General features: G+C 48.7%; 1 protein-coding gene across 6 annotated transcripts in view; it reads left to right on the top strand.

Moving 5' to 3' along the window:
- The window catches only part of DAPK2 (death associated protein kinase 2), a 139,095-nt gene extending 111,208 nt beyond the window's left edge, over nt 1-27,887 (top strand). For 2 of the 6 annotated variants that reach the window (XM_054450123.2, XM_063652270.1), the window contains exons 6-12: nt 5,279-5,327; nt 6,156-6,182; nt 9,664-9,816; nt 10,882-10,927; nt 23,615-23,704; nt 23,821-23,904; nt 27,209-27,887. In XM_054450123.2, coding sequence (XP_054306098.1) covers nt 5,279-5,327; nt 6,156-6,182; nt 9,664-9,816; nt 10,882-10,927; nt 23,615-23,704; nt 23,821-23,904; nt 27,209-27,289 — 530 coding nt within the window. In that variant the 3' untranslated portion in view covers nt 27,290-27,887. Of the gene's footprint in view, nt 1-5,278; nt 5,328-6,155; nt 6,183-9,663; nt 9,817-10,881; nt 10,928-12,400; nt 18,527-23,614; nt 23,705-23,820; nt 23,905-27,208 lie in introns of those variants that run through there. The other 4 variants (XM_054450124.2, XM_054450126.2, XM_063652269.1 and 1 more) reach the window with 3 other exon arrangements.
- The last annotated feature ends 102 nt before the right edge of the window (nt 27,888-27,989 follow it).

Below are 27,989 nucleotides of genomic sequence, written 5' to 3'. Positions count from 1 at the left end.
AAAAGAGAAAACTTATCATAGGTCTCTTTGGAATTCTAAAAGGAGGAAATAGATACCAAAAAAAAGGAGAAGCACTATTTGAAGAGAATGGCTGAGAATTTTCAGAACTGCATCCATGCATCCACAGACACAGAAAGGACAATATATACCAGGCAGAAAAAAACAAAAATCTTACCTAGACACATTATAGTGAAACTAAAGGGTACCAAGACAAAGCAGTCAGAGAAGACAAATACCTACAAAAGAACAATAATTAGATCTACAGCATACTTCTCAAAACAACAATGGAAGCCAGTATCCAGTGGAATATTATCTTCAAAGAGCTGAGGAAAAATAAAAAGTAAACCCATAATTGTGTGCCCAGAAAAAATATATCTCAAGAATGAGGCCGGGCATGGTGGCTCATGCCTATAATCCCAGGAATTTGGGAGGCCAAGGTGGGTGGATCATTTGAGGTCCGGAGCTCAAGACCAGCCTGACCAACATGGTGAAACCCTGTCTCTACTAAAAATACAAAAATTAGCCAGACATGGTGGCACACACTTCTAATCCCAGCAACTTGGGAGGCTAAGGCGGGAGGATCACTTCAACCCAGGAGGCAGAGATTGTCGTGAACTGAGATCTCGCCATTGCACTCTAGCCTGGACGACAGAGTGAGACCATGTATCAGAAAAAAAAAAAAAAAGAATGAGGGCAAAGATTTAAGAAAAACAAAAAAGAACAATTTTTAAAAAACCCCCAAAACATTGATATAGAGTTTACCACCAATACACCATCATTAGCGGAACTTCTAAAAGATGTACTTCTGAATTAAAGAAATGAACTCTGAAGGGAGGCCTCAAAGCAAGAAGTAATAGAAGCAAAGAAATCAGTAAATATTAAGCAAATATAAACATTTTTCTGCTTAAAATTGTGATGATAGCTGGGTGTAGTGGCTCATGCCTGTAATCCCAGCATTTTTGGGAGGCCAAGACGGGCAGATCACTCGAGGCCAGGAGTTTGAGACCAACCTGGGCAACATGGTGAAACCACACCTCTACTAAAAATACAAAAAATTAGCCAGGCATTGTGTCTCACACTTGTAGTCCCAGCTACACTGGAAGCGGAGGCAGGAGAATTGCTTGAACCTGGAAGGCGGAGGTTGCAGAGAGCCAAGATAATACCACTGTACTCCAGCTTGGGCAACAGTGAGAGTCTGTCTCAAAACACAAAACAAAACAATAGGCTGGGTGCCATGGCTCACACCTGTAATCTCAGCACTTTGGGAGGCCAAGGCAGGCGGATCACCTGAGGTCAGGAGTTCAAGACCTGCCTGGCCAACATGGTGAAACCCCATCTCTACTAAAAATACAAAAATTAGCTGGATGTGTTGGTGGGTGCCTGTAATCCCGGCTACTCAGGAGGCTGAGGCAGAAGAATCGCTTGAACCCAGGAGGCAGAGGTTGCAGTGACCCAAGATGGCACCATTGTACTCCAGCCTGGGTGATGAGCAAGACTCGGTCTCAAAAAAAAAAAAAAAAAAAAAAAAAAAAACCAGGATAAAACTAAAACATGAGAAAATGTTAAATGGAACAGTGTTTAAAATTAATGTTCTGAGGTTTTTAGGTTGTTAGAGGAGCATCAAAATGTTGATTTATATTAGAATTTGTTAGATATCCACAGTTATGTCTCAAAGATAGCTGTTAAAAAAAAAGAAGTTGGGGAAAAACAATAAAACCAAAAGTCTTCATTTTTTAAAGAAGGCAAGAAAGGAAAAGAAAGGCACAGAAAAAAATAAAACAGACAAATAAAAGCATGTTGATGACAGAAATAAAAGTGTATATATCTCAGATCAATGGCACGAGAAAGTGAGTTTTGCTTCTCAATCTATGATGAAAGCTTTAAAAAAAAAAAAATTCAGCTGGACGTGGTGGCTCATGCCTGTAATCCCAGCACTTTGGGAGGCTGAGGCCAGAGGCTTGAGCCTAGAAATTGAAGACCAGCCTGGGCAACGTAGTGAGACCTCATCTCTACAAAAAAATTTAAAAATTACGTGGTATAGTGGCACATGCCTGTGGTCCCAGCTACTTGGGAGGCTGAGGTGGGAGGATCGCTTAACCCCAGGGGGTTGAGTCAGCAGTGAGCTGTGATCATGCCACTGGACTCCAGCCTGGGTGACTAAGCAAGACCCTGTCTCAAAAAAAAAAAAAAAAAAAAAAAATCAATCTGTCCTGAACTGCTACTTCAGTAAGATACAATAAAAAATAAATTCTTAGGCCAGGCGCTGTGGCTCACACCTGTAATCCCAGCACTTTGGGAGGCTGAGAGGGGTGGATCACCTGAGGTCAGGAGTTTGAGACCAGCCTGGCCAACATGGTGGAACCCCATCTCTACTAAAAATATAAAATTAGCTTGTTGTGGTGGCGCACACCTATAATCCCACCTACTTGGGAGGCTGAGGCAGGAGAATCACTTGAACCCAGGAGGTGGAGGTTGCGATGAGCCGAGATGGCATCATTGCACTCCAGCCTGGGAAAAAAGAGTGAAACTCTGTCTCAAAAAATAAAAATAAAAACAAATAAATTATTAGAAAAATGATCATAGTTTGGATGTCACAACACTGTCACACTGCTATCAGAGTCTCTAAATGCATAGTCCAAATTTCTGTGCCTATCTTGTTGGACCAGTGACAGTCTGTGGACTATTCGTCTGCAGACCACACTTTGAATTATCACTGACCTAAAGAAAGTCTTTCGTGTGCACATTAGGAAACACATGCAAAAAAAAAAGTTCATAGCAATGTCGTTTCAATAATTGTTTAAAATGGAAGCCATTTAAATGAACTCTGAGAGGAGAATGACTAAAAAATGATACACATTCACACAATGGATTACTGCATAGCAGTGAAAATGTAAAAAGCATGGATGAACAATCAGTGAACACTAGAAGCATAAATGTTGAGTGAAAAAATAAAGTAACTATAAATCACATGCAGTATGACAGCATTTTTATAAAGCTAAAACAGCAGCAAAACCAGGAGCATAGTTCCCTGAGTCTTAAAGTAGCAGGATGCAAGAGGACAGGAGGGCAGACACAGGCTGTGGATGCAATGGTTTTGATATTGTTTTAGATAAACTCACACTTTCCCACTCTCCACCTTTTCCATTCGCAGTTGAATGGGCTCAGTCCTTCCTCCTTCTCAAGCTACTGTCCTCTCTTTTGCCTCCATGATCTCCAAGCTTTGAAAAAGTGTCATCTATGCTCTTACCTCCACTTCTTTGGAGCGTCTTTTTTTTTTTGAGACGGAGTTTCGTTCGTGTTGCCCAGGCTGGAGTGCGATGGTGTGATCTTGGCTCACTGCAACCTCCGTCTCCTGGGTTCAAGCAGTTCTCCTGCCTCAGCCTCCTGAGTAGCTGGGATTACAGGCATGTGCCACCATGCTCAGCTAATTTTGTATTTTTGGTTAAGACAGGGTTTCTCCATGTTGGTCAGGCTGGTCTCAAACTCCCAAACTCAGGTGATCTGCCCGCCTTGGCCTCCCAAAGTGCCAGGATTACAGGCGTGAGCCACTGCACCCGGCATTTTTTTTTTTTTTTTTTTTTTTTTTATACAGGGTCTCACTCTGTCACCCAGGCTGGAGTGCAGTGGCATGATCTCAGCTCACTGCAACCTCCACCTCCCAGGTTCAAGCAATTCTCATGCCTCAGCCTCCCAAGTAGCTGGGATTACAAGCACCTGCCACCATACCCAGTTAATTTTTTTGTATTTTTAGTAGAGATGGGGTTTCACCATGTTGGCCAGGCTGGTCTCGAACTCTTGACATCAAGTGATCCACCCACCTTGGCTCCCAAAGTGCTGGGATTACAGGTGTGAGCCACTGTGCCCAGCGTGTACCTTCTTGACACTCTGGGCACTGCGGGGCTGTGAAATTCAGCACACACTTTCCAGGGATTATCTGCTTGATCTCTGGGGAGCATTTCGTCTTCTTCTCTCCTTGGCAGAGCCTTCTCTCCTAGTCTCTGCACCCTCTCCTCGTTGGCTCAGCTCCTGCTCCTTCCTGTACATGGATAGCTCCAAACGTGATGGCTCTGGCCCACTCCCCTGGAGCCTGCCCCTGGACATCTTCCCCTGGCTGCCCCTCAGGCACCTCAAGCTCATTGTCTCAGGGGCCCCCAGGAATGTCCTCCTGCTCATCAGGTGGGAGGTACCCTCTTTCAGACCAGACTCAGGAAGATGGGGTTCTTCTCTGCCTTCTTCTTCATCACTTTCTAGCACTGACATGACTGGTCTTTACCAGAGAGTTCTAAAGCAGGCTGCGTAGCCGAGGCCCCATTTCTCCTTCCTGTACCTTCCTCTCCCTGCCCTTCTCTTCCTTTTTCAGGTGTTCTGTGTACTTTTCCTCTTCCTATCAAGGCCTGTTTGCAAAAGGTTTCTACCAGGATAACAGACAACTCTTTTCTTAGTCCTTTTGGGCTGCTTTAATGAAATACCTTAAAGTGGGTCATTTATAAACAACAGAAATTTATTGCTCACAGTTTTGAAGGATGGGAAGTCCAAGGTGAAGGTGCCAGCAAGTTTGGAATCTGGTGAGAGCTCACCCTGTTGCATAGATGGCGCCTTCTTGCTAAGTTGTCAAATGACCAAAGGGGCAAACAAGTTCTCTCAGGCCTCTTTTTCTATTTCTTTCTCTTTTTTTTTAAGATGGGTCTCACTCTGTCACCCAGGCTGGAGTGTAGTGGTGCAGTGATGACTCACTGCAGCGTCAACCTTCCCAGGCTCAAGCAATCCTCCCACCTCAGCCTCTTCCCAAGTACCTGGGACTTGTGCCACCATGCCCAGCTAATTTTTAAAATTTTTTGTGGAGATGGGGTCTCACTGTGTTGCCCAGGCTGGTCTCCAACTTTTGGGCTCCAGCAGTCCTCCTGCCTCAGCCTCCCAAAGTGCTGGGATTATAGGTGTGAGCCACCACAGCCAGCCCTCAGGCCTCTTTATAAGGGTACTAGTCCCACTTGTGAGGTTTCCATTCTCATGACCTAATCACCTCCTAAAGACTCTACCTCTTAATACTATTGCATTGGGGATTTGCTTTCAATATATGAATTTGGGGACACACAAACATTTGGGCCGTGGCAACTCCTTTCCTCAGAATTCTTAGATGCAGATTACCTTTATCTGCTGCTCTAATTTTCCTGGAGATTCAGGATGGAGACATTTGGCACCAAATTCCCTAAAATTCCCTACAACCACCTCTCCTCTCATTTTCATACTCATGTTGACTATTTAATATGACTTCTTTCAGCTCCAGAAATTGTGAACTACGAGCCCCTGGGTCTGGAGGCTGACATGTGGTAAGTTGGATAGGCCACTCAGGTGACCTAGCGATCCTTCCAAGGGCAGAAGGCCTCAGATCCTGCTCCAGGTGACATCTGCTTAACCATGAAAGCCCCTTACTCCACACTCACTGTTCAGAGCCTCTGGCTGCTCCCCCGATGTGTTAGACCTGTGGCCAGGGCAGCTGGAAATCTCTAGGCCTGGACCTGAGGCCAGTTAGCTCCTGGCCAGGTCACAGCTTTGTCAGGAATGGAGGAGCAAGAAGAGAGGCAAGGTGGAGGCGCAGGCTCACCCGTGGGCCTGCCCCTGCCGGGTTAAATATAATAGTAACAGTAGCTCGCTCAGTCAGCCAACCAAGTGGTCACTGAAAATCCATGAGTTCTGGGCACTGTGCTGGGCCTGCAGATACTGCAGGGATTAGTTCTCTGCACAGATGGGACTCTTTTCATTTGGACGCAGCTTTACAGTTGGCCAAGCACCTCTGTTACCTGGTTTTCTAAAATCCTGCTAACAGTCCTGTGAGGTAGTTATCATTATCCTCATTTTATAAGGGGAAAAGGGCTCCGAGGTGGTAAGGGACTTACCGAAATCACACAGCCTGCAAGTGCGAGAGTCTGATCTTGAACTCGGGTCTTCAGACTCAGGATTCAGAGCTCGATGACTCCAAACACACCCTGGGCTGCTGCTGAAGAGCGGGATGGAGAGGGGTGTGGAGCATGAGACGGCATCCAGGGTCTGCTGTGGAGGAGGCAAGTGACCTCTTCCCCTTAGATCCATGAGGGTGTCCCTTGCTGGTCGGGGATTGGACCCAGGCGGCCCTGACTTGACTGTTCTTTATTTTGCAGGAGCATAGGCGTCATCACCTACATCCTGTGAGTATCCCTGATCCAGGGGCTCTGGTTCAGCTTAGATCTGGGGGAACCAGAAGGAATGAGACAGGGGCAGGCTGACAGACTGACATTTACTAAGCACCCACCATAATCCAGATGCATTAAGTCCACACAGCAAGCCTGAGGCTAAGTGCTGTAGGTCCATTTCATCCATCTGACCCTGGCATTGAGGTTAAGTAGGCATCCAGGGGAGCAGCCTCAGGCTCTCCACTCTGCACAACCTGTGTCTGCATTCCTCCTGTGGAATGCCAGGGCTCCCCTGCTCACCCTCCCCCAGACTGAGGTATACTGGAGAATGTCACTTTTCACTCAGAACTCTTTTTTTTTTTTGAGACAGAGTCTTGCTGTGTCACCCAGTCTGGAGTGCAGTGGCACGATCTCGGCTCACTGCAACCTCCACCTCCCAGGTTCAAGCAATTCTCCTGCCTCAGCCTCCCGAGTAGCCGGGATTACACGCACCCACCACCATGCCCCATGCCCGGCTAATTTTGTATTTTTAGTAGAGACAGGGTTTCACCATGTTGGCCAGACTGGTCTTGAATTCCTAACCTCATGGTCCACCCACCTCAGTCTCCCAAAGTGCTGGGATTACAGGTGTGAGCCACCGTGCCCAGCCCTTCACTCAGAGCTCTTGGGACAGCCCTGTGAAACTACTTATGCCCTCCCCAATCTTGCCTCTTCTTTCTTTCCCCTTTTCCCCAGATCCCCTTTTCTTCCTCTCACTGTCTCTCTCTTCCTTTCTCCTTCCTCTTTGCCTGTCCCTGAAGTACTCAGTTGCTTAGACAGAGATTTCCTGCATAGCTCCATTGTGTAGTGAGTTACCTCTGGGGCTGGAGTCCCATGATACTATCACTTTCCATCTCTGTGGCCTTGGGTAGGGACTTAACCTCTGGGCTTGTTTTTCTCATGAGAAAAATAGGAATCACAAACTTCCTGCCATGGGTGTGTTGTGAAAGCTAAGTAAGTCAACATGCGCAAGTCTCCTAGCCCTGACTCTGGCACATGCACAGTAGGCTAGTGAGTATTCATTCCATCAGCCCTTCCCAACCATTTTGCCTTCATGGCACACATGGAAAATGCTATTTTTATAGCACACTGGAGTAAGAGTCAACCAGATGGGGCAGGGGGCACCAGTGCTCAGCAGCTGAGGGGATCATTCTCTCAATGATCCCTATGAGCCAGGTCCCTGACTCTCCCAGCAGCACTTGGACTAGGAGCCCTGTGTGACATGGTGGATCCCCCCGAGCTGCAGCTGAAGATCTCAACCCTGGCTGCACAGCAGAGCTTTTAATACCCACCATGGCCCAGGCCCCACCCCAGATCTATTATATCACAATTGCTAGGGGTAGGGCCTTAGTATCTGTATCTTTTAAAACTCCAGCTGAACTTGGTGCAGAGAAGGCTGAGAACCATGGATCTATAGTTTCAGATCAGAGCCAGAACAGTCTGATGTTGGCTCTTGAAACTTTGATTTCTTCAGGACTCTGATTTGAACTATGAAGGGATCCCACGTAATCCCAGCATTTTGGAAGGCTGAGGTGGGCAGATGCTTAAGTCTAGGAGTTCGAGACCAGCTTGGGCAACATGACAAAACCCCATCTCTACAAAAAACAAAACAAAAAACTAGCTAGGTGTGGTGGCACACATCTATAGTCCCAGCTACTTGGGAGGCTGAGGCAGGAGGATCGCTGGAGGATCGCTTGAGCCCAGAAGTTGCAGTGAGCTGTAGTCGCACTACTGCACTCCATCCTGGGCAACAGAGCAAAACCCTGTCTCAAAAAAAAAAAAAAAAAGAAAGAAATGGAATCCCAGTGTCTACTGAGCATATAGTCTTCTTGTGGATCATTTGAATTTAACAGCTTTGTTGAGGTCTGCTCCATGGCAGGCACTGTACCAGGCACCAGGATACTGACATGAAGGAGGGTCTTCCCTGTTTGCTGGGGCTTCCTGTCTGTGGGAGACACACCATACACCTAACTCGCACCCAGTGGAACCAAGGTTAGGCTGGAGGAATGAACATGCCTCTTTGAGACACAGATGGGGAGCCAGTGGTTTGCTGGACTGCTGAAGGTTTATTGAGAGAGAAATAGAGACAGCACATGACTGATGGATCAATTTGAACTGGGATTTAGGGAATGAAGTTAATTCTGTGGGTGGAGGAGGGAAGGGCTGTGCTGGCTGAGGAAATGGCGTAAGAAAAGGAACGGTAAACCTTAAGTGTGGCTGAAATGTACCAAGCGTGGGATAAGGACCAACTCTTTATGCCTTGCTCAAGAGTTTAGATGTGATCCTATAGAAGATGGGAAGTCATAGAGGGCTTTTGTGTTCTCACAATGGCAATAATAATGGCCATTAATTCCAGAGCCCTTAGTGTGGGCCAGGATTGCATGAAGGCTTTTGTATGTATTTATTCTTCACAACAATCATATGAGGTGGGAATTTTATTTTCTTCATTTTGCAGATGAAGAAACTACACAAGGGGTTCTAGCTTCACACAGCTAATGAGTGGCTGAGCTGGGATTCAAACCCAGGATTGCAACATCAAAATTTTTACAGTGTACCTTGCTGCCACCATGCTAAGAAAGTGGCTGTGGAAATGGGGATGACTTTCAAGAGATATTTAGTACATGGAACCCACAAGGAAGCTTTTGGCCAGTCAGATGTGGCAAGGGAATAGAAAGAAGAGTCCAAGGTGACTCCTGTGCTTCTAGCTTGGGTACATTCGCGAAGTACCCGTGATGAATGACAATTCATCAAGGGAGTGCTTGGAATGGGTTTGGACACAATGAGTTTGGGACAATGGCACGTCTGATCCAGACACTGCTGGATCATGCCTCTACCAAGGCATCCCATGAACAACTGAAATCTGAGTCAGGAGATAGTAGATGTAGGAGTCATTATTTGTATGATATCCTTGACAAACCCTGTTGGGGAACCACACAGACCCTTCTTGTCCCTAATGGTCCGTCTATTTCCAAACTTTGTGGGCTCTGCTCAAGTTGCTCCTGTAACCCAGAAGGCCTTTCCGTCTCCTTCTCTGACTGCTGACAACCTCTTTATTCTTGAAGACACAAACGATGCAAATATCTGTGCCACTGTGAAGCTGCACTGGGCCTCCCTCTTTCCTGTGCTCCCCTGTCCTTTGGCTGGCCTTCCATTATATTCTGCTTTGTCCTGCTTGGGATCACAAAAAGACATGTCTCTGTGTTTCTCTCCCCTCTGCTTTTGAGTCCCTTGAAGACACAATTTCTCTCTGTCAGGTGCTTAGGAGGAGCTCCGTGAACATGTATTGAATTGGACTCAGCTGAACAGGCTGCTGGTTGGCTGCCCAGAGGGGGCAGGCTGTGTTGCTGGGAGCCTTCCAGCTCCCTGCAGCAGTCATGGGGCAGGGTTCCCCGAGTCCATCATCCCCATTTCCACCTACTTTCCCTTAGTTATGTGATTCCCTCTCTGTTGTACTCAGCTTAAGTGGAGCATCCCCTTTCCTGGGAGACACGAAGCAGGAAACACTGGCAAATATCACAGCAGTGAGTTACGACTTTGATGAGGAATTCTTCAGCCAGACGAGCGAGCTGGCCAAGGACTTCATTCGGAAGCTTCTGGTTAAAGAGACCCGGTAAGAGGACAGAGAAGCCACTGGTTTCTCAGGTACTGATCCCTTCCTGTCGCCTCTGTCAAAGACCTGTCAGTGTGTCCCCGCTTTGACATAGCTGTCATCTGCACTGTTGTGGTCTAATCCGGGCAGGTGCTGGAAAGTGTGGCCTAGCCAAGATGTGGCATTTGTCTTGTTTGCTCAAGTCTTTCTGCTTTCTTCTCCTGTTGAAATGTAAATTGTGTGTGTGTGTGTGTGTGTGTGTGTGTGTGCTGCAAGTCAGCCTGGGTTTCTTTAGGGCTCATTACCTTGTGCAGTCTGTCCCAAAGGCACCTGGAATTCAGATTTGAAAAGGTTAAGTGGCAGGGTTTTCAAGCCAGTTCAGGTTGGGAGTAGGAGCTGGTAGGCTCAGAGAGGTCAGTATGGTGCGATGGTGGAAGACATGCTAACCGTATCCCTTCTCCAGGGGCCAGGGTGAACCCCGTGGCTGTGGGGTCAAAGAAGGAAATAGGCAGGGAATTGCAGAGTGCTCGGTACCCAGAGCATGCCCTGGATGGGGCAGGAAGAAAGGTCCACAGACTAGAACACCATGTCCTCTCCATCCCACAGACTTCAGAGAGGGCCAGAGTGGGGTTGTCTGGAGTGCAAGGGCCCTGATTTTCCTGTCTAAGAGCAGTGCTAGGGAGAGTTGCTTACCTGGGTACAGAGCAGCGAAAGGCAGAGAACAGATCCAGGAGGCAAACAGAAAAACAGACCAGGGATTTAGCAATGGAGAGTTGGCTTTCGGAAGATTCTGGAAGCTCATTGGAGCATTTATGACTCTTCTTAGGCCTTTCAGCTTTGGGACTAATAGTATGGGTTTAGGTAACAAGGCCACTCTATTGAGGGGTCTGCCTGGACTGCTTCCTTCCCCTGGAGTGCAGGATTTGCAGCCAGTTCCCATCCATTTCTGCATCCTCCATTCCACTGGTTTGATGGCAGTAAAGCCAAATAATGCCAAAATACAGGTCTAAAAAGAGTGAGAACGGAGATGGTTGCTCCCAACTTCTGTCCTCATGGATCATCACTGTTTCCCAATCCTCATTGCAGGAAACGGCTCACAATCCAAGAGGCTCTCAGACACCCCTGGATCACGGTAAGGGCACAGCCATGAGTTCCAATGGACAAAGGGTCCCTGCTCTGTCGCCAGGGTTGGCCTGGGCAGCCAGATGCAGAGGGCCCATGGAGAGGCCTTTGCTTTAAACACTGACCCTGGGCACAGATGAAAGCTAGCCAGGGGCCCCAGAGGGCCTGGGCTTGTTCGAATAGGTTTATTTGCTTGCTATTTTAAGTTTGTGTGTCTCAAATTCAGGTAACTTATGAAATGAAACCCTCACAAACCGCAGTTGAAACTCTTTTTCTTTGGGGCTAACTTACACAGTGTTCTTTGTTGAAGGGTATGTCACTGCCACTTCTCCAAGTGGAAATCAGGACTCCCCAGGTGTAGAGAGATCGATGACAATTGAAAACCCCAACTTTGTGACCAGGCCTCCTTCCTTCTGATTTTTGGGGCTCTAAGTCAAGGATGATACTTAAATCAGCCACCCACCTCCTCAGGCCCTGAGGAATGGGGCCTGAGACAGAGGCCTGGTGGAGAAGAGAGACAGCCACTGTTAGGGCAATTCTGTTCCCTCTGGGGAGAGTCAGGGCAAAAAAAATGAATCCCTGCCTAACTCGCCTTGCAGTCAGGCTTCTTGCTGGCTTTCCAGTCAGCTGCTGGCTTTCCAGAGGCTCTTGCGGTCTGGTGTAATGACGAACACTTTGAGAGGGTGAGACTCAGCAGGATTCAGGCCCTGATTCTGCTGACTGACGAGCTATGCACACCCAGGGACGTCACCAGACTTCCCATTCACCTTAACTGTTATGTGAGAAGGCCAGCAAGGATGAAATGACCATAAGAAAGGTGGAGATAAGAGAGGATGAGGCAGGCCAGGTGCAGTGGCTCATGCCTGTAATCCCAGCACTTTGGGAGGCTGAGGCAGCAGAAGGATGACTTGAGCCCAGGAGTTCAAGACCAACTTGAGCAACATGCCGAGACCCCATCTCTCTAAAAAATAATAATCAATCAATCAATACAAAGAGAAGGTGAGGCCTGTGGAAGACAGAACAGGGAGGGCTGGAGTCGTCTGGGAGGAGGTCAGCTTCATCTGCTCAGCTTCATCAGCTCATTGAAGTATGGGGAAGGCCCAAGGAGCCCTGAAAGAGAGATGCTCCTCAGCCCCGCTGTGTGAGCCCTGGCCTTGTGCGCTCCAGCCCTGCGCAGATGCCTGCGGAGTCCTGGCTGCAGCCTGCTTGTCTGCCTGAGCACCCCTTAAATGCTATGTGTGTGGAGCTCTCTCTAATGGCTGTGGACCCTTCCGCCCTGAATGAGCATGCAGACAGCACCCCCACACTCCTTGACCTCACTTATGGTCTAAGGGGGTGCTTATCCCACCCTGGTTCTCCCCGTGGCCTGACGCATGCAGTGAACGCCAGAGGCCGCTTGTGTGCCTTCCGCCTGCCCCTTGGACTGCCCTCTGGGGTGGGCGGCAAATTAACACTCTGGTTCTTCTGTCTGAACACCCACCAGTCAAAAGGAGAAGGCAGAGCCCCCGAACAGCGGAAGACAGAGCCCACCCAGCTGAAGACCAAGCACTTGAGAGAGTACACTCTCAAATGCCACTCAAGCATGCCTCCCAACAACTCCTATGTCAACTTTGAGCGTTTTGCCTGTGTGGTGGAAGACGTGGCTCGGATGGACCTGGGATGCCGTGCCCTGGTGGAGGCCCACGATACCATCCAGGACGATGTGGAGGCCCTGGTCTCCATCTTCAATGAGAAGGAAGCTTGGTACCGAGAGGAGAATGAGAGCGCCCGGCACGACCTGTCCCAGCTCAGGTATGAGTTCCGCAAGGTAGAGTCATTGAAGAAGCTCCTGCGAGAAGACATCCAGGCCACGGGATCTAGCCTCGGAAGCGTGGCCAGGAAACTGGACCATCTGCAAGCCCAGTTTGAGATTCTGAGGCAGGAGCTCTCCGCAGACTTGCAGTGGATCCAGGAGCTGGTGGGCAGCTTCCAGCTGGAGAGTGGGAGCTCCGAGGGCCCAGGCTCCACATTCCACCAGGACACCAGTGAATCCCTGTCAGAGCTGCTCAGCAGATCATGCACTGAGGAAGTTCTGGCCGGCTGGAAGCTCTGATCGCCAGAATCCAGTCAGTGATGCATCCCAAGAGGTTTGCAGAAGCATGTTCTCATCCGCCCTGCTGCAGCATCCAGCTAGAATTATCCTGCAGGGGTGTGTGTCTGTAGTATAGCCTTCCATCCTCTCCACAGAATCCAGAATCGCTGAGGTGCCAGTTAATTCTTCATTCTGCACCTCCCCTCACCAATCTGGTTTTCTGGGAGGGCGCTGGCAGGGCAGCCAAGCTGTTAAAACAATTAGAGAGTGAGTACCCCTCAGGGTCCCTTTCTCCAGAGGGAGGATGGCTGGCCCTGGGGAGTTGCTTGAGAATTGATTTGTGATGAAGGATTTGTTCACATTTCACTTTCTGCCTACATACCTTAGGGACTGTAGATCTTGGGTAATATTTGAGTTAATTAGGAATAACTAAGTCAGCGTGGTGCTTTCCTGCTACAGAAGCAGGGATTTAAAATGCATAGAGAAAATAATATTGCCTTTCGTTTGCATTGATTTTTCACTTACCAAGCACTTATGTCTGACAAATGACCTCACTTGGTCCTTAAGAGAACTCAGTGAGATAGAAAGGTGGGTGGCATTATTATTATTATTATTATTTCCATGTAACTAATGAGAAAATTGACTCAGAGAGGGAAAATGATATAGTCAATCAATACAGATGAAACAGAAACCCAGGATGCCCATCTCTAAGATGAGGTATATGGGAGAAAGTAGTAAGGCTTTGCTGTAAATATCTACCTTAATATTAAAGTCCAGGTCCCAGAGGCAAAGTAAGCAACTTCATGCATTCTGCCAGGTGTAGGTGGAACGCATACACCTGCAGATGATTGTCCCAGGAGCTCTGTCCCAGAAGGCACAGTCATTGTCCCTACCCAGCCCTGTCTCTGTCTGAAGACCAGCCTGCAAGCAGGAGAGAAGGAAAGAAGGAGTCTTCCCATTCTCCACCCTTTCCCCTCTTCTGGCTAACGGCCCCATCTCTGTGTCGAGAATAAAGGCCAGAAGGTCCTCAACAGGAGATTCCTTTTCTTAGGTACCTAGGCCATTGGGCCTTGAAGGCCTAAGAAGTTCCATGAGGGTTTTTGAAAAGGGCAAATGTAAAGATGGGGAAGTGCAAGGCCACATGGTCGTTTCATGACCCAAAGCTTTGAGCACCCCTCCCCAAGGATTATAAGATCTCATCTCCCTTTCTCTGGGGGAGGGGACAGTCAACCAACTCATGTCAACAGAGCGTGGCATATGAGCCTAGTGCTGAGCTAGAAGCTTATGGGTAGGGGCATAACTTGTATAGTTCAAACTTGTATAGTTCTTCATGGCCTCACAAAACATCCCTATCTTAGAGGCAGACTAAATGATATTCCCAATTTAGAGATGAGGAAACAGGGAGAGGATGGGATTTTCCCAAGGTCATATCATTATGGCAAAAGTAGAGACCTTCTAATGACAAGACTGTTGCTCTTTCTGCTTCCCCTGGCTGCGCCAGGCTCCAGAAGTTTACTCCCTGCTTGTGGGGGCAGCTCACACCTGGATTCATCCATCCATTTACGAATTATACTTAGGCACCAACCAACCTCCAAATGCCCGGCTTGACTCTGGGGATACAATGTTAAGTAAAAACAGGCCTGATTCCTGCCTCACGGAGTGCTCAGTCCAGTGAAGGATTTGAACATTGATCAAGAATCACAGAGAGATAGAGCTGCAGCTTGTGTTCATGCTGAGAGAGAAGCACATAGCACTGCAGGGGCCTGCCGTCGGGGTCTGACAGCGTTGGGGGAAGTGTCCTGAAGCAGTGACACTGGAATGGAGGTCAGCTAAGCCAACCAGGGAGAGAGAAGTTTCCCAACAGAGCCATCATACCAGGGCTCTGTGATGAGAGGCAGTGTGGAAGGTTGAGAATGCGAGGACTGAAAGCTGGAGGGGAGAGAATAGGAATACAGTGTGGAAATGACCAGAGAACAGGCAGGACCAGCAGGGCTTTGGCCATGTAGAAGAGCTCTGCCCTTATCCCAAAAGTCATGGGAAGCCAACGGGTTCCAGGTGCTGGGGAGGGAATGCCCCGTGAACAGCTCAGACAGGAAGTGGTTTAGGACAAGACAGGAAAGCTTCATCTCATGAAACTATTTCTTCAGAATCCTGTCTCCTTTTCTATATGCATGAAGGATCATTTCAAATATCATATACAATATTTGTAACAGAAACTTTCTTCATCAGCTATGAGAAACCATGGTGATAAGATGCATCATCATTTTATGGACCACTAAGAAAAAAAGCCCAAGATGGGGAGTCTAATAGGAAACTCTCTCTACCCCCACCACATAAAGCTGTGATGCCCTCAGTGAGAGGGTAAATGAGAAATAGAACCACCATGCAGAAAGGGGGAGCAAGGAAACCCGTGCATCTCAACCTTGACACTAAGTGGGGGTGAAAAATCCTTCCCTGAGAACAGGAGTCCCAAGCCGGTGGTACTCATGCAGGTTTGCTTTCTGAATTTGCACAATCAGTGTGATCCAAAAGAACATCAAGCAGAGTGTAATGTCCAACAGTCTGAGGCTGGGTGGCCCTGGATGGCTGGCAAAAACAGTACTATCCTCTCCCGGAGCACCTGCCTTCTGTCCGGGCCAACAGTAGGAATATGATACCATCATCTGGGAGATGCCTCCTGACTTCAGAGATCCAAAAATGTACATCTTGGCACCAGTGAAAGATGGTAAAAGCTCCGTTTCCTACATCTTACCCTAGAGAATTGGTTCAAATGACCTGTCTACAGTCTCTCCAAGGTCTTACCTGCCCTGTCACGGGAAGTTGTATACTTGTTTGGTGCTGAGACACTGCAAATATTAAATGTCCCTTTGGCCATGTTAACAGACCTTGACCTTCACACAGCCAGGTTTCTAAGGAGAGGAAGCCACTGATGGGGCAACACAGGGCAAGCTTTTTAGTGAGGGTCAAAATAGAATGCAGGCCCAGTGTGGTGGCTCACGCCTGTAATCCCAGCACTTTGGGACGCTGAGGTGGGTGGATCTCTTGAGGTCAGGAGTGCGAGACCAGCCTGGCCAACATGGAGTAATCCTGTCTCTACTAAAGATATAAAAATTAGCTGGGCATGGTGGTGGGTGCCTGTAGTCCCAGCTACTCAGGACACTCGGGAAGCTGAGGCAGGAGAATCGCTTGAACCTGGAAGGCAGAGGTTGCAGTGAGCCAAGATCATGCCATTGCACTCCAGCCTGGGCGACAGAGTGAGACTCTGTCTCAAAAAAATAAAAAATAGAATACAGTAAAAGAGTAAAATGTCGGCAATGATTTGAATGGGAGAAATTGGGAAAAGGGAGGGAGAAGTGGTTATTTTAGAATCATGATCAGCTATACACAGTGCTGAGAGTCACCCATTTAGTTGGCCCCGAGCTGGACTCTGAACTCTAAGTGGTTTTCCTTACAGCAGTGACATCGTCCTCTCTATGCTCATGTCCAGTCATAGTAACTGTTTCTCACTTAGATGTGTCGTAAACAGACCTTTTTCTGTACAAAGAGCTTCTAAAGACAAATGAAAGAGAGTTGAGAAATGCCCCCAAGTCTTTTGGGGAAAGCAGAGGAGACCATGACCTTCCTCTGTGTCCTGGCCAGCTGAAGTCCCGTCCTTCCATGGCATTGGAACCTAATGCTGGGGGAGCCCGGGGGCCTGTGGGATGCAGCCACAGGACCTGCTTATCTCTGCTCCCCACATGCCCTCAGCTGACTTTTTACAACAGTGTGGAGGGCTAACAATGGTGGGAAGGGCTGTGGGAATGGACTGTTTCGCTGGTGCCTAGAGGAAGGAAGTCTTGTGGGTGCTGCTCTGTGGGCAGCCATTGAGGATTTTTAATTCACCAAATTGCAATTTTTTTTGGAGGGGGGCACACAGAGTCTCACTCTGCCACCCAGGCTGGAGTGCAGTGGCATGATCTCGGCTCACTCCAACCTCTGCCTCCCAGGTTCAAGCAATTCTCCTGCCTCAGTCTCTTGAGTAGCTGGGACTACAGGTACGCAGCACCATGCCTGGCTAATTTTTGTATTTTTAGTAGAGATGGGGGTTTCACCACATTGCTCAGGCTGGTCTCGAACTCCTGACCTCAGGTGATCCACCCACCTCTGCCTTCCAAAGTGCTGGAATTACAGGCGTGAGCCACTGCGCCCAGCCCAGACTGCAAATTAAAGGTCGGCTTCTGTGCTCTGTTCAAACACCATCCTGGGCCATTTGGGAGGAGAAAGTGAGTGTATGACATTGCCCTGAATAACAATTCTCAAGGAAGCTGGCAAGCTGGCCCTTGGGGAAGGGAGCTGCCTGTCCCTGCTGTGAGGCAGGTGCTCACAGCCTAGCATTGCCTGACTGTATGTCAGAAGGTGGGGTGATGGTTTGGTAATCGATGATTCCACAGCTGTGGGAACCTGGCAGTGAAGGGATGGAGCAGAGGAATAATGGCAGAAAGAGCCGGAGTCTCCCCCATGGGCCCCCTCCCCTCCCCTGCAGGTGATCATGAAGATGGTGGCTTCCTACCTCACTCCATCACGCAGCACAAGCGGCCCAGCCCATGCTGGAGGTGGCTGTGTGCCCAGCTGTCACCCCTACTGTCAATCTTCTATAAATGTCTGTGGGACTAGATGCCTTTTTTCCTTGGTCTGTGAAATTCTTGACCCCGCAGTGGGCATGTTCACGTTGCAAAAGGGTCCAGTGCCATTGAACAAACACTGATTGTGCTCTGGCTCAGGGGGAGGTGACAGACAAGGACAAGACAACCTCAAATAAAAGACTCAGTGTCTGGGGCAGATGGGGATGCAGCCAACTAGATTGGAAAAGCTATGGTGAGTGATAAAATAGAGCTTCCTCATCTCCTAGAAATCAAAGGAGAGAGGAATCTGATTGAGAAAGGGTAAGAGGGTGGCAGAGAACAGAGGCCTTCCCAGGGACGCTGTCCCCACCAGTGACCCCCCTCCTCCACCCCCAAGCTGTGTCCCTTGAGGAAGGCATGAGTAAAGTCTGGAAGGTCGGGGGGCTGAGCCAAGATTGGGGTTGGAAACTTGGAACAGTTGAATGGAGATTAAAGAGAGGGAGATTACACAGATTTAAAAGAGTGTTTTAAACTTTTCGTTACGGTCCCCTCAGCAGGAAAATTGCCAAAAGTTGCACAGAAGTATAAGGAATGGGATAGTGGATTCCAGGACCTATGACCCCGCTCCAGCAGGAATGAAGTCATGTGGGTCCTCTTTCATTCATCTCTCCCATTACTTTTCTTCTGGGGTATTTTAAAGCAAACTTCAGACTTATTTAACTCATAAATTCTCCAGCATAAATCTCTGCTAAGGATTTTCTTCTTCTTCTTCTTCTTTTTTCTTTTTTTCTTTTTTTTTTTTTTTTTTTTTGAGACAGAGTTTCACTCTTGTTGCCCAGGCTGGAGTGCAATGGCGCGATCCTGGCTCACTGCAACCTCCATCTCCCAGGTTCAAGCAATTCTCCTGCCTCAGCCTCCCGAGTAGCTGAGATTACAGGTACCCACCACCACACCCAACTAGTTTTTGTATTTTTAGTAGAGACGGGGTTTCACCATGTTGGCCAGGCTAGTCTTGAACTCCTGACCTCAGGTGATCTGCCTGCCTCGGCCTCCCGAAGTGCTGGGATTACAAGCATGAGCCACCACGGCCAGCCAGGACTTTCTTTTTAATGCAACTCCGTGCCATTATCACACTTGACAAAATCAGCAATAATTCCTTCATCTCATCTGGATTCCCATTCCATACTCACATGTCCCCCCAACTCCCAACAGTGTCCCCTTAAATCAGGATCCAAACAGTCCACATGTGGCATTTGGTTGCTACGTCTCTCAAGTCTCTTGGGTTTTATAATAGTACAAAAGGAAGAACCTTTGAAGCTTTTCCTGGGGACAAAAAATTGCTCAGAAAACTGATGGTCCCATAGAAGAACAAAAAACAGAGCGTATCCACGTTGAGACCTAACTCAGAAATGTGAGACCAGGCCAAGCAAGGAAAGGAACGTTTCTGCCTCCTTCCACTGGCTTGTTCACTATAGGGGACAGCCTGCAGGCTCACAGCCTTTCTGCAACTCCCCCTCCCACTTAGGAGGAGGCAGAGCCTCAAGCCTCCCACAAGCCCCATGTGCTCCTTTCCTGGGAAAACAGGTGGGTGAAGGCAGCAGAGCTCAGGCTTCAGCCATCAGAACATCCACCGAAGGGGAGGGGTGGAGGAGTGCCACCTATAAAATTCCATTGAGGGAAGGGCAGTGGGGAGGGGTCCTGGGCAGGAGAGAAGTGGGTATGAGAGTGCCCTGGCTTTCACTGGAGTAAGGGGCTGGAGAGATGGCACAGATGGGGGTTGGAGGTGCAATCTGCTTGCAGTTCCTAAACAGGCCTAGTATCTAGAGAAAATCGTTGTGTGGGGGGTGGAGTTGAGGGAGTCGCCTCTTCAGTAAAGCCGGGATTCCTTTTTCATGCCTTAGCAGCGGCTGCTGCTTCCTGCCCCTGCCTGTGGATGTTGGTACTGACCTGGCACACCCCACTGGACTTTTTCAAAGGCATTTGCAGCTGCATAAACAAAACTTGACTACCCCACAGTTTTCTGTCTTCTTGCTTCCCTTTTGGACATTTTTCCAAGACACCAAACACACTTCTAGGAGCCTGGTCAGAATCGCCCAGGGCTCCCTGGTATCACGGATGGACCACAAGGCCAGAAGGCGGGCACTTTCTGTTTGCAGGGAGGGGCGGGTAAGGAGAAGGCAGGACACAGTTCCATCTCCCCCTCACACCCCCAGTTGAATCAGAAGTGTTTGTGCCACATTCCCTCTGGGAACAATTTTGCTGCAGAATTTTCACCTCTGCTGCAGAATTTACATCTTTCCAGGCTGAGATGTCAGCATCAGTGTTTGGTGGGGCTCTTAACAACCAGGAAGGCCCATTGATTAGGAAAGGCCAGCCTGACAGAATGATAGCCCCGTGGCCGCCTCCTCAGGGTTGGTGCTGTTGTGTGTAGCTATAAACAGGGCCCTCAAAAGAATTGCATCACCTCCCATTAATAGCCTCTGGGAATGATCTCACCTGACATTTTAGCTGGGCCCCTCTGCTCAGTGGCTGGCACTGCTGGGCCAGGAGGAGGGTGGGATTCTCATTAACAAGATTCCCCACACATGCAAGTTGACCTTCCAGCCATGGGCTTAGCTCTTCCTCCCCTGGGTGAGGGTGCCAGTCAGTAAGTGGGCAAAAAGAAATCTCTTCTCCCCCAGAGTCTACTAATCCCATCTGAGCAAACTCTCCTTGTGAGGTGTACGTGCCTCTGTGAGGGTTAGGCTCAAAGGTCATTCATGCCCAGGGGAATTGCAGACATCAGTGAAGTTAGACTTAGACATGGTTGATGGGTTGGGGAGGGTGCTAAGCACCTTGGAAAGGAGATTCTAGGAGCTTGGAGGTGTGAGGGAGAGAGGACTAACAAAAAACAAGCAGTCAGCCCTCCCTACCTGCAAGTTCCACATTCTCAGATTCAGTCAACCACAGATCAAAAATATGCAAAAAGTAAAAATAAAAATAACATTACAATAATAAATGCAAATAATACAGTGTGACAACTATTTAAATAGCATGTACATCATATATGCTATTACAAGTAATCTAGAGATGATTTAAAGCATTAGGGGAGGGTATGTGTAAGTTATATGCAAATACCACACTATTTTATAATAAGGGACTTGAGCATCCGTGGATTTTGGTATCTGCGGCAGTCCTAGAACCAACCCTCCAACGATTGAATGTGAATCCCTCAATGAGGATTCACATGAGGAGTGAATGTGAATAAATTCACATGAGGAATGAGGAGTGAATGTGAATAAATACAGAATAGAATATTGGGTAGCACCACGTGTAATGAAGATTTAGTGCCCCGGCATAGTGAATCATGGGGGAAGTTGAGTTGCTACTTTATATAGGGTGGTCAAGGAAGGCTTCCCTTAGGAGGTAACATTTGAGCAAAGACTTGAACAAAGTGATAAAGTGAGTATAGGAGAGAGCAAGGGCAAAGACCCGGAGGCTTTGGATTCACAGACCAGCAAGTGGACCTGTGCGATGGGAGCCAAATGGATAGGAAGGAGAGAGGTAGAAAATCAGGGTGGAGGGTGCAGGCCTTGAGGGTCTCCATGAGCTCGTGGAGATGTACAGAGGGCACAGGGAAGCCACTGGAAGGCTTGGAGAAGGGAAAAGGCAAGGTCTTCAGCACAGATAGGTCACCCTCCATCCACTTTTGTGCCTCCCTTCCAGGGGGGACTAGACCCAGGGCTGGGCTTGCAGGTGCACAGAGTGGGTGACAGACAGTTAAAGACAGGATCTAGAGGGCTGGACATGGCCTGGTGGTTCCTCCGGCAGCCTTGTCCTTTTCTCTTCCCATTCCTTGTCTTTCTCCTTCCCCTCCTTTCTTTCCTTCTGTACTCTTTGGCCCAAAAGCACTGTGCTTCAGTTTCAGAGGGTGAATAGCCCCTGGTTTTCTCATCTCCCATCCACTTCCAGGTTGCATGCACTCCCCCTCCAGCTCCGGGTCACCCCACCCCCTGCCCCTGGAGCTCTACATCCTACTGACTCCTGGGCAAAGCCATGGGGAGCCTTTGTGCCCTGACACCCTTTCAAGGTGGTGTGACTTGGCTGACCAGGTGACCTGGGCCCCTCATCAGTGGGAGTGAGTAGGTCCCAGGTCCTGGGATTTCATTCCAACTTGTCTCTCCAACAGCTCAGGGAAATGACTTAACCATACAACTATTAAGCACTCACTGTTGTAGGTCCCGGGTTGGGAGGAGAGTGGGGTGGGGCGTTGACGTAGACAGGAAGAAAGTCTGTGCCCTCCAGTCATTTTCCAGGAGTGGGGTGATTCCTCAGCAAGGCTGGCTCTGAGAGGTGCTGGACTTCATAAAGGAGCACACATGTGCTTTGTTCATGTCAGGGAGGGAGACATGATTTTCTGGAATTTGTCTTGGAGGAGATCATGTCTCAATTGGGCTTTGAAATACTTGAAGGCCTTCCAGGGGGATGGGCAGCAGGGGCTGCCACGGGATGGACCTCCTGCCAGAGGCTGCCAGCTCCAGAGCAGCGTGGCCAGCAGTGTGCACTGGCTTTCTTCTGGTCCCTGATGCCATGATGAAAAATCAAGCTTGGAGGTGTGCTCCAAGCATGGTTAGGAGAGAAGACCCACGCTTGGGAATCAATAGGCTCCCTCGCTTAGCGTTCACCAGGTGAGTGAGGCGTTGCGGCAGGAAGGCTGTCAGAGCAGAGAGAAAACCAGAGCTGCCCGGGACCTTTGGAATCATTCTAGGCAGTTCATTTTCTTGAGGTCATGGGGGCCTTTGAGAATCGATAAAAGCTATCGACTCTCCTCCAAAGAAATGCATGTCTGTACATACACACTAAATTTTAAAAATTAAGTTATAATTTATAGATCATAAAATTCACCATTTTAAAATGTACAATTCAGTGGTTTTTAGTATACTCACGAGGTTGTGTAACCATTATCACTATCTAATTCCAGAACGTTTACATTACCCCAGGAAGAAATGTCATACCCTTTAGTAGCCATTCCCTGTTCTCCCCTTTCCCTAGCCCCTGGCAGCTACCCATCTGCTTTGTTTCTATGGATATGTCTGTTCTGGACATTCTATATAAATTGAATCATACAGCAGGTAGCCTTTTGTGTCTGGCTTTTTTCATTTAACATAATGTTTTTAAGTTTCATCCGTGTTGTAAAATGTATTGGACTCAATTTTTTATGAATAGTATTTCTGACTAATATTCCTTTGTATGGATATATAGGCACATTTTGTTCACAGAACCCCTGAAACCTATCTCTTGATTTCAGAAAACCTTACTTTACAAAAGGGGGGTGTTGAAGAGGGAATGGAGAAGGCAGGAAAGCTCACAATAACTTATTACTATTTATTGAGTGGTGCTGGGCTAAGCACTTTATATATGCATGATCATATAATCCTTAACAACCCTGTGACATGATATTATTATCCCCATATTACAGATGGGGAAACTGAGGCTCAGAGAAGCCATCCCAAGCTTCTTGGAGAAGTCAAAATTTAAGCTGAGCTTTGACTGCCAGGCTGTGAAAAGCAACTGCACATCCTGTCGCCTCTTGACCTTCATCAAAGCCCTTATTTCCTTCCATTTATTTTTTAATGGAGTATGAATTCCCTGTCTACCAACAAGGCATTTGTTTTGCTAAGCCCAGAATCGCCCCAGTGCCCAGAGGGCATCCCAGACTGCTGTAAAATGACCCTCTCCCCAGAGTGATGTGCGATTGGGGATCCTGCCGCCTGCTGTTCCCCTTCAGGAGCTGCTGAGCCTCCAGCCAAGGCTGCGTGTGTGTCAGTCTGTGGTAATAATAGCTGAGAGGCATCTCCTGAACAGCTGAGACATGTGTAGCTGTTGCCCTGACTGTGATGCTCCCACGGTGTGCCCCGCCTGGCGGGGAGATGCCTGGGTCAAGCCAAGGGCGGTGGGCATGCAGTGGGTGGGGGGTTCTGTGGCGAGGAGGGTGGCTGCTGTCTGAAGCCCAGCATCAGCTGCCATGCTCTGCTTTGTCTCTCAGCCAGTGGACAACCAGCAAGCCATGGTGCGCAGGGAGTCTGTGGTCAATCTGGAGAACTTCAGGAAGCAGTATGTCCGCAGGCGGTGGAAGGTGTGTCCAGGGTTGGGGCCGCGGGGGACAGAGCGGGGGCTTGGGTGGGGTTTCTGGCTCTCCAGGGTCTCCATGCATGTTCTCACCTGGGCGTTCCTTTCCTCTGCCTCCCTCAGCTTTCCTTCAGCATCGTGTCCCTGTGCAACCACCTCACCCGCTCGCTGATGAAGAAGGTGCACCTGAGGCCAGATGAGGACCTGGTGGGTAAATGCATGCCCTCTTCTTGGGCAGAATTCTGGGGTAGCCTGGAACTCAGGGATGGGTGAGTTTCCTTTCCCCTCACAAGGCAGGTGGGTGTTCACTGTTTCCAGCCAGTTCTGCTGGCCCAGTCCTCCTGTTCACTGAAGGCTGAAGTGTGATCTTCAGAGGAGTGTGTTCTGGGGACCTCTGGGTGGTGCCAGGAGGGGAGTGCCAATGCGGCAGCGTGAACTCCTGGAGGATCTCCCATCCTTTCCTGGTGGGCATTCAGAGGGACCGCTGCTGCCGGCTGACCGCAGACAACCCAAAATGTATTTCTGACAACCCAAAAGCTGCTTTAGAATGGGAGCTTTACATTCTTTTTTCCATATTTCTATTTCTGCTTTGTTTCAGATTACCATCATCATAATATTTAGACAATATCTTATATTTGATTACTTTATTGCCATTTTGTATACATTTAAAAGGAGTAGCTTATAACAGAATAATATACTGGTGAAGAGGGTGGCCTCTGGAGTCAGACTACCAGGATTCAAATCTGCCACTTACTGCTTACTGTGTGACCTTGAGGAAATTACTTAACTTCTCTGTGCTGAGATTTCATCATTTGTAAAATACAGTTAATAGTAGTTCCTAAAGATTAAATAATGACATCTTCTTCCTTTTTTTTTTTTTTTTTTTTTTAGACGGAGTTTCGCTCTTGTTGCCCAGGCTGGAGTGCAATGGTGTGATCTCAGCTCACCACAACCTCTGCCTCCTGGGTTCAAGCGGTTCTCCTGCCTCAGCCTCCCAAGTAGTTGGGATTACAGTCATGCGCCACCACACCCAGCTAACTTTGTATTTTTAGTATAGATGGGGTTTCTCCATGTTGGTCAGGCTAGTCTCAAACTCCGGACTTCAGGTAATCTGCCCGCCTCGGCCTCCCAAAGTGCTGGGATTACAGGCATGAGCCACCATGCCCGGCCAATAATGACATATTCTGAAAGCCTGGTATGTGAGTGCTCAGTAAGTGTTAGCAATTATTGTTGTTTAAAACCCCTGTAGGCTGGCAGTAGTGGTTCATGCCTATAATCCCAGCACTTTGGGTGGCTGAGGTGGGAGGTTCATTTGAGGCCAGGAGTTAAAGACCAGCCTAGGCAACATAGTGAGACCCTGACTCTACAAAACAAAAACAAGCAAACAAACAAAAAAATTAGCCAGGTATGGTAACATGCACCTATAGTCCTAGCTACTCAGGGAGCTGAGGTGGGAGGATCACTTGAGCCCAGGAGTTAAAGGTTACAGTGAATTATGATCACACCACTGCATTGCATCCTGGGCGACAGAGCATGACCCTAACTCTAAAGAAAATTAAATTTAAAAATTAAAAAAATAAAATCCTCCTGTAGACTTTAAAATGCAGTTGGTAGGGGTTCCCTGGACAGCCCCACCCCCGGCTTATGGAGTGTGATGTAGGGTGCTCAGGAGTGTCTGGGATGGCACAGGTCAGGACAGAAGGGGACACCCTGTTCAGGGAGCGACTGGGAGGTGGGTGCCTAAGAAGGCTGAGCAGCCTCATGGTGCACGGCTAGACCCAGGACAGCCCTGCTGTCCCCACTCCCTCCACACAGCCTGGGTTCTTCTCTCTTCAGCATGATCTGTTGCCAGCACTTGAGGATTTATGGCCCAGAGGCCCCAAACAACTGTGTGGCTTTGGCCAAGCCCTGTGCCTGCCCTGGCTGCTTTCCTCATCTCCTATACAGGGGATTGGACCGCTCTCCCTCTGAGAATCCCTGATAATGGCAAGCAGACTTTACCCAGCTTATTTTTTTACTGTTTGGCTCTGACTCAAGCTAAAAAGTTGCTATTCAGCAGAGCTTGAGTTATTTTTATTGTTATAGCCGGGCTTGGTCTAGGATGTATTTGGCTAAAGTTGATCTTGACCTTGGATTTCCAGCTGGCTCAGGCTGGAGGAAGGGGAAAAGGCCCTGGGAGGATGAGTGGCAGATGGTGGGCATGCCTTGCAGGCTGAGCCACTGGCCCTGCTTCCCTGACAGATACAATCTGTGGGGAGAGAAGACCAGAGTAATTGAGAGGAATGTCAATTTTTTTTTTTTTTTTTTTTTGAGACAGAGTCTCACTCTGTCTCCCAGGCTGCAGTGCAGTGGCACCATCTCAGCTCACTGCAACCTCTGCCTCCTGGGTTCAAGCGATTCTCCTGCCTTAGCCTCCTGACTAGCTGGGATTACAGGCCTGCACCACCATGCCTGGCTAATTTTTGTATTTTTAGTGAAGATGGGATTTTGCCATGTTGGCCAGGCTGGTCTCGAACCCCTGACCTCAGGTGATCCACCCGCCTTGGCCTCCCAAAGTGCTGGGATTACAGGTGTGAGCCACTGCGCCCAGCCAAAAAGAATGTCAGTTTCTTTCCAAACTTTTGTTCTTGTACAAATATTCTTAAATAGTACTCTTTTTACTCAAATAGCAAGCACCATCAGCTCAAAGGTTCATCCTAGAAGTGGAAAAAGGTTGGGTCCCAGATATCTGTTATGCAGTTTTCCCAAATGGACTTTCCTTAAAAAAAAAAAAAAGAGTAATGATAGGTCCTTTTGTTTAGGAAGCAACAGGAATTGAACATTGGACAACAGATATTTTAGGAATGAAGTCATTGTGGAATAGTACTTCTTTTAATAATTTTATAATTACATTAGATCATCATGACTTGGATGAAAAGACATTATGGCCTCGGGGTGGCTGCCTCAGCTCTGGTTTGCCATGTAGGAACTGACAGACAGTACTTTACACTCATTTCCTCTTTTATAAAAATGGAGCTCAGAAGTCATTTACCTGGAAACACTGGTGGGCAAGGTGGCTGAAGGTGCAGCCCATCAAAGAAGAAGGGGCATGGGATGGTGGCTGTCAGAGCATAGGGAGGACCCTGTGGCTTATGCCATCCTCCAGTCTCTCTAGGCCGAGCTCAGGAGACCCAGCAGCCACAGACCACCCAGCCAAGTGGCCTCGATTATGTGGCAGCCACAAGGGGAACTAGATGTAATTTTCTGTATTATAATTTGGCCTCTCCTGATGTCTGGTTTCCCTTAGATGCCCGGCTGCTTTCCTTCCTCCTGGTAGTGTCCTTCCTCAAAGCAGTTGGTCTGGCCTCATTTCAGATCCCTCCCCTCCCCCAGCCTCTGGATGGATCAACAGGCTTGCTTTCACCACCCACCTCCCTGGCTTGCAGTCCCCTGATCCAGGTGAATCAACCCAGGTTGCCCAGCACAGCCCCATTCCTGGCATCTCATGATCCTCCTGCCCTTTTTTCTCCAGAGGAACTGTGAGAGTGACACTGAGGAGGACATCGCCAGGAGGAAAGCCCTCCACCCGCGGAGAAGGAGCAGCACCTCCTAACTGGCCCGACCTGCAGTGGCCACCAGGGAGGTCTGGGCCCAGCGGGGCTCCCTTCTGTGCAGACTCTTGGACCCAGCTCAGCACCAGCACCCAGGCGTCCTGAGCACTTTGCAAGAGAGATGGGCCCACAGAATTCAGAAGAGCTTGCAGGCGAGCCAGGAGACCCTGGGAGCTGTGGCTGTCTCCTGTGGAGGAGGCTCCGGCATTCCCAAAGCTCTTAATTCTCCATAAAATGGGCTTTCCTCTGTCTGCCATCCTCAGAACCTGGGGTGGGGATGTGGACTTAGGAAAACAATATAAAGGACATCCTCATCATCACGGGGTGAAGGTCAGACTCAGGCAGCCTTCCTCACGGGCTGAGGGGGTTCAGAACCAGCCTGGCCAAAAATTACACCAAAGAGACAGAGTCCTCCCCATTGGGAACAGGGTGATTGAGGAAAGTGAACCTTGGGTGTGAGGGACCAATCCTGTGACCCTCCCAGAACCACGGAAGCCAGGATGTCAGGCTGACCAACACCTCAGACCTTCTGAAGCAGCCCATTGCTGGCCCACCATGTTGTCATTTTGCTCATTTTTATTAAACTTCTGGTTTACCTGATGCTTGGCTTCTTTTAGGGCTACCCCCATCTGATTTCCTTTAGCCCGTGTGCCTGTGACTCTTGGGGGGGCACCCAGTGGGGTGCTGAGTGGGCAGAATCTC

The sequence above is a fragment of the Pongo pygmaeus genome, chromosome 16 (assembly GCF_028885625.2).
Source record: "Pongo pygmaeus isolate AG05252 chromosome 16, NHGRI_mPonPyg2-v2.0_pri, whole genome shotgun sequence".
NCBI classification, from domain to species: domain Eukaryota; kingdom Metazoa; phylum Chordata; class Mammalia; order Primates; family Hominidae; genus Pongo; species Pongo pygmaeus.
Note: the sequence above shows the minus strand (reverse complement) of the source record. Positions and strands in the feature narration are given on the sequence as shown.